This window comes from Carassius auratus, chromosome 14 (genome assembly GCF_003368295.1).
Source record: "Carassius auratus strain Wakin chromosome 14, ASM336829v1, whole genome shotgun sequence".
Taxonomy (NCBI): domain Eukaryota; kingdom Metazoa; phylum Chordata; class Actinopteri; order Cypriniformes; family Cyprinidae; genus Carassius; species Carassius auratus.
Window position 1 is genome coordinate 30,619,226 of NC_039256.1, and position 6,967 is coordinate 30,626,192.

At 39.3% G+C, this 6,967-nt stretch overlaps 1 protein-coding gene across 1 annotated transcript; it reads right to left on the reverse strand.

The window, feature by feature from the left end:
- Nucleotides 1-3,511: 3,511 nt before the first annotated feature.
- On the reverse strand, nucleotides 3,512-6,675 carry LOC113114297 (D(1) dopamine receptor-like). The gene is made up of 2 exons (XM_026281196.1): nucleotides 6,178-6,675; nucleotides 3,512-6,097 (listed from the first exon to the last, which is right to left on the reverse strand). Exon 2 carries the CDS (start codon nucleotides 5,799-5,801, stop codon nucleotides 4,710-4,712), a length of 1,092 nt encoding a protein of 363 aa, XP_026136981.1. The 5' UTR covers nucleotides 5,802-6,097; nucleotides 6,178-6,675; the 3' UTR covers nucleotides 3,512-4,709.
- Nucleotides 6,676-6,967: the final 292 nt, after the last annotated feature.

The following is a 6,967-nucleotide window of genomic DNA, read 5'->3' on the forward strand; positions in this document are numbered from 1 at the left end:
TAGTCATTTTTGTTGGTTGAACTCTGGAGTTCATGTAAACAAACAAAAATAATCATGTAAATCTTTAAAACCATTATTTAATTCATGACAAAAAAAAAAAACTCCCAAAAAAAAACAGTCACTGTAATATGTAGTGGAGTTTCATCAGTTTTCAACACACTTTTTACAGCTATTGTCTTCTGTCAGTTGATTTTGCATAATGTCTCTAACACAACTTAAGCATGTTTTCATGTTTGAAGAGGAATTTACACACTCTTAAGTCCCAGTCAGGGGCTTCTTTTACAAAATGGGTGCACCATTTGGGCATGACATGTGAATGAACTGCTAGGATTAGGATGGATTAAAATAGAGTTTGCCTGATGGCTGCTGAGATTTATGTTAGCGGTACAAAATAAATAGGCCACACCCACCCATCTTTACTTTGTGATAAGATTGGATAAGAACTTGGCCGCTGCTTCTATCTAACAAATCCAGTGCTCCTCATTTAACAAGGTGGAGGTTGAGCGACAGGTTAAACGGCTGTGCGAAAACAAAACATCACTCACTCGTGGCGTGTGCTAGCATTAAGACATCAGCATGAACAGCAGTCACCGTAGCCTCTGACATCAAACATGCAGATCTGTCGTTCGTCATGATGATCTGTTAACGTATTGCCATACGGTTGCGACCCTTTACTTATTAATCTGTCACAGCAATAGTATGCAAGCTATTAGAAATGCATTAGTTCTGGTAATGCATACAGTAGCAGCTGTGATTCAGCCTATACATTTTAAATGAGAGAGGATAGAATTAATCGAATGTACTGATTGCACTTCCATCATTCAGATGAGAATGTGAACATAGGCAGCATGTGCACGGCAATTTTAAATTGTGGGACATTCTTCAGGGACATGGAGAAACAGTTATGATTCTCCCCTTTTTTCCCCAAAATCTGACACTGTTGGAAAGTTGTGGTAATAGATTGCTTATGCAAGTCTCTTTCTGTCTCTCTGTCTCTCTCTCTGAGGTCATTGGTAACCAGTTACTTCTGAAGGCTACTACAGTGACCACAGCAGAATTTGGACACTTGGGTTACATTTAAAAATGTATGAATGTTGTGGCATTAGATGACAAAAGCAAGTGGAATTTTTCTTAAAGAGAGAAATAAAGCTCAAACACACTTTAGATAAGTATTTAAACTTTTAAAATACCGATAGTTACATTTGAAACAATGAATGTAGTGTTCAAAGTTAATTCAGTAACATATTCTGACACTTCTTGGCTGTGAAGGGTTAGTGGATCGTGATTATAGTTAACATGATTCTCTACATCTCTGTTAGGACACCTGTGTTAACTTGAGGAGAAATTACTTCACACACCCTTTACAAACAACCTGTTGATTTCAGTCAAGATTTAAGTCAGTCTGAGAAAATGTCTAGTCTAATTTTTTTGCATTATTTCCAGACACTGTATCTTTGATGATGTATCTCTAATGTAGTGACATTCATACATTTTTCAGTGTGGCCTAAGTGTCCAGATTGCTGCACTTCTTAAGATTACAAACGATGTTAAGCTGACCGATAGATTTAGTATGGTCCGGTGTAACCTAATATATTAATGATAATGTAATGAGTGCCTGACTTTTTAGAACAGCTATATAATTTTTATAAATACTTTTGAGATATTTACTCTTGATTTTATGCAACATAGAAATACTATTTTTAGATAGGAGCAGTATCACCTTTATGCAACAGATCGATGCACATTTATGTAAATAAACAAGAAACAACCACGCAGTGTCTGAAAAACACTTTTGTTTGCGGGAAATACTTCCTTCAGCCACCAATTCAAATCTCAAGTTAACAGATGAGCACAAACCTCTGTTACTAATCTGAAAACGTTGTGAATGCTTAGTTACTTCATTGTTATTACTGTGTTATGTAGAGCAGAGTCTTATGAGGGAGATGGAGTGAGTGAGTTTGATTACCTGCATCTGATACAGCATTCAGTCTCATATTCACAATAAAACAGTAGTTTGAATGTCTGCTGAGGAAAGCGATATCTTTGTCGCATTATCCTTTCAAGTTTCCGATGACAGTGCTGCTTAGTGTGTTTGTTATCTGCATCTTACAAGGCATGGTTGAATGTAAAATAACATCCTAGTTTACAACCTTGTTTCAGGGTCTTTCAATATAAAAGTATAACTCACTCATTAAAAGTCTCTTGTCACCACCTAATGGCGAAACAATGTAACTAAAATCACTGTCACTGGCACACACTCCATTTCTCAATACTGCATACTAAAAGATTTGCTCTAGAACAAATAATAAATTCATGAGACCAAACACTGCTGGTTAAATTTACCCAAACTAATTACACCTCATATTTAATCGCTATAGACACATCGGAGACAGCGACAGATTTCAGAACTAGAGGTGAGGTGTTCTGTTGAGTGCTGAATGGATGCTGATGTCCTGAAGCTCACATCTCCTAATGTGTCAATTTAAATATGCGCTATTTATATTAATAATCTGCATATTTGAAGTCTAAACAGCTACTAAACTCTCTTAAAACCTACATTCTAAAACAATTTTCTGTAAGTATGCTTTGAAATGATGCATGTTGTCAATTGAATTAGGCTCGACTTAAGAATTAGTATTTTTTTATATAATATTTTGACTAATTAAATCAAATAATGAAATGTGACCACCTGCAGTATTTTTATCCAGTCTAAAAAATAAAATAAAAAAAACATTCATGTGGTAACATCTCAATGAACTGATTTTAAGTCAAAAATATAATTTTACTATATTTATTATGGTTTCCTCTTGAGTGGTAGCATCTAAATTGAATTTATCCAAGTCACAATTATTATTAATAAATTAAGGAATATTAAAATACTCTAATCAATATGTCACACCTTAATTTAAGGGTTAGATTAAAGAATGGTTATATAAGGGTTGTACAAGTTGTACAAGAAAGAGAAAAAACCCATATGTGGATTTATTTCTGAGGTTGTTAAACTGAATATATGTACACACCTATGGTATCTTAATTAAGTATGAATAATTATGATATACAGTACTAATGCTCTTCATTACACTAATTTCACAGTGACCCCTCTGTTTCCTGTCAGCTGACATAGACCAAACACAACTGAAACAAATGACAGTGATTACTCATGCACTGTTGTTTCTGGATCTTAAGCACAGCGTCTACTGTTTAATAACTCATCCAATATGCTTCCCTTTGTGTCTGATTTGAGAGTGTTGTATTGGATGTCAGTTTTGAGGGCCCTGCTGTGAGAGCTTGACTCTTACACATTCACAGAGGCTGGCAAACAAAAACAATTTGACTCCCCAGTTCCTCTGAGCTTATTATCTCTATTTATGCCAGCTTTGCACAGTGTCAAGACAGCTTGACGGTAACAAATGAAAGTTTAAGAGGTTGAGAGCCACGGTTCCTGCCGTCTGTTATTGTCTCTTATTCAAGTTTCATCAAGTGAAGAATAAGAGCTGGAGTGCTGGGGAGTTAATCATCCAGAGATGTATTTTCTAGAGCGGGTTTTGCATATAACAAACACAATGTTCACAAAGAAAGAACAAGCACATTTTTAATTTGTGTTAAGAACTTTAACACCATAATGTTTGCTTTACATATGTACTTTGTCATCAGTTGGCAAATAAGTTAAACATCACTTAATTCTACTTCAACATTGTAATGCTATATCGCTGAATCAGTGTCTCTCTCTAAACACTACAATAAATGCAGTACTTTGAAATACAAGTAACAGCACCAAATAATGTGTTGCGAAAGCACATAAAACTGACCAAATAATTAGACTGATCACAATTAATTACATTCAGTTCGCCGCAGAGGTTCTCAATGTTTCATTTTCCACATTATCACATGACACATTGCATCACATCCAGTGTTATTTTGTACCAGGACCGATAATCCCATACGCTTTCAGAACATAATTACAATCTCAACAATAACGTATCTATTACTTGATGACCGTAAATTAATGCTCTGCCACATCTGCATTTTGATTTCACAGCCATCTGTTCTGCTAGTCGTGGTGTTTAGCTTTCACAGTTTAATAATGAATCAGAGGCTTTGAAGAGAACAAGTACCACAGAACAATATACATGTTCATTAATGGGACAGCCATCTCATGATTGACCATCTGCCCTCTTGTTTTGGAAAAAAAAAAACGTGAAGTCTCATGAATAAGGAAAGATGTAAATGAAATGTAATGAGAGTGGAGAGGATGAGCTAGATATGTATCAAGCAGTGATGTATTAGATTCAGATTACAATGAATTTTATTATTAAGTGATATTTATGGAATGAGGAAAATATTCACCATTCATTTGCAGTGACTTAATACACAACGTTTGTTCCACTGTATTGCAGTTGTGCCCAGCACTTCAACATTATTAAAGTACAGCTTCATTAGAATAAACAATCTATAAACATCTATATTTCCTCTGATAAAACACTGCAAGTCACTTGTGGATTCAATAATCTGTTAAAGAACGCACAGACCTCCCTTGTGTCATTCTTTGGGGAAGTATAGCTTTTTATAGCGATTAGCTTTGCTTAAGGGACGTCGCAGCCGCTTCCCCTGCTCTCCAGCACAGCAGGAGGGCTTTCTTCCCGAAGTCTTAATCCCAAACCCTTTTCCCTCCAGCCTTCCTCGGCAAAGGATTGGTGTGACATTGCTTTTTAGTTCTTATTCAAGCTAGGTGTCTCCATGCTAATGCTTCCCGGACAGAGTCTCTGGCATCCTAAAAGGATGGCAAAAGCTCGGCGAAAGTCGGCGTTGAAAGCGTATATGATGGGGTTGAGAGACGAATTGGCCCATCCGAACCAGACAAAAACATCAAATGTTGTTGGACTGATGCAGGGGAGACTGGTCGACGTGCGCTTACAAAACGGCACCATGCAGTTCAGAACGAAGAAGGGCAACCAGCAGCAAACGAAAACCCCCATTATAACAGACAGCGTTTTTAAGACTTTCGTCTCTCTTTTGAAGGACAGTTTGAAGGAGCTCTCCGAGTCCATGTTGGAGCTGCTGCCCATGCTGTCATGGCGGATCTGGGCGCTCTCCGCGGCCCTTTCCAGAGCCGAGATCCGTCGGATCTGCTTCTGGGCGATCCGGTAAATCTGAGTGTATGTTACGATCATGACGGCGACGGGAATGTAGAAGCTGATGAGGGAGGACGAAATGGCGTACGTTCGGTTGAGGCTGGAGTCGCAGTTGTCGGTCGGCAGGTCCCTGCGAGATGCATTGACCTCCAAAAAGCCAATCGGCTGAGCCTTGTGCCATTTGAGCTGCACCGGGATGAAGGAGATGAGCACGGATAGAGTCCAAGCCCCGCTGATCATCACAAAGGCCACTCTAGGAGTCATCTTCCTCTCATAGCGGAACGGGCTGGAAATGGCCCAGTATCGGTCCACGCTAATAACACACAGGTTCAGGATAGACGCCGTGGAGCACATGATATCGAAAGCCACCCAAATGTCACAAAACGCACCAAAGGGCCAGAAGCCGGCAACCTCTGTCACAGCCTTCCAGGGCATGACCAGAACAGCCACCAGCAGATCTGACACGGCCAGCGAGATGACAAAAAAGTTGGTGACTTTAGAGCGCAGGTGGCGAAACTTTGTGACAGCTGCACAAACCAGTGTGTTCCCGAGCAAAGTGGAGAGGATTAGAACGGACAGAAAGCAACCGGTCAGAACCCGCGTGGAGCGGTCAGTTTCCACCAAGCCGCTGTCAATGACCGTCGTCGAGTTCAAAGCCATCCCTGCCATCTAATATCTCACTGCATCATGAGAACTAGACGTGTTTGAGTCACACCACAAGAAAGGGCATTTTTCACACCAAAATACATATTTCCAGTTCATATTCCATTGCATTCCGGTGCCACTGAAGTCGTTCAGGTTCAGTTCAGTTATACTGACAGAATTATATTGTGGTAGCATATCATCCTGCATCCATCCATACAAAGTCTTTACTCATCCATCCAGAGTTCCCTTGTATATTGATATCATGATATCATGTGAGACACTTTTCAGAGTGCAATGTGGAAAAACCTGTTCCTGCATTTCTGTGTCAACAAAGAGACAAAACTAATATTAAGAGAACAAATTCCTGCTTATAATAACAACCAGATCGATTTAAACTCACCTGTTAGATGACACTGAAGCGCTTCTTTTTGCAGTTATGCGAATACCGTTGCACTGTTTCTTATAATGAACAGTCTTCTCCGTAAAAAACAAGAAAGGAAACTTGTTTCGTGAGCGTCCTCGGTGAATGACTCTCGCGCACCTCGGAATTGTCGAAATGACGGTGTTATTCCTTCGGGATGCGCTCAACGCGACGAACGCGCGTCGAGATCGGTGAGACCCGACGCCGAGAGACATGACCAACACACTTCACACCGACATGCATCGAGCCAGACCCCCAGGGGCTTGAGAAATTACTCAGTTGGTCCGGTTTAAAAAAAAAAAAGGAGACAAACACCGAGTCCCAGTGGAGCTCAGCGCACGTGCGCGATGCGCGCTCTACGATCACACTTGGACGATTCATGATCCATGCTTTTAATTAAATCTTTATTTTATACTCAGGCTATGAACTGCATGACTGCGTTTGATCATCGCTGTTGTACTTTTTTCTCTCTCTACAGTCGGCTATTGCTTGAATGAATTTCTAAATCAATGATTCATTCACGTGAGTTCTGCAGATTTACTGATGTTAACCAATATCTGAAATACCTGAAATAAGGAAATATGTCGTAACACAGGTATTACAACTTAAAAATCAAGTCAACGAGGCCACCTAATGGGGAGTGCCATACTAACCAAATGCGTTTCTCCATGCTTTTACATATTTAATATATGTGCACTTGTTAGGGGTTCTCCTCAAAGACTGTTATTAAAATGTTAATTTCTGCATATTAGGTTACTAAATGTTTGCA

Excerpts from the sequence above, each read along its gene's own strand:
- LOC113114297 (XM_026281196.1), bottom strand. The coding sequence starts at position 5,801 with ATGGCAGGGATGGCTTTGAACTCGACGACGGTCATTGACAGCGGCTTG.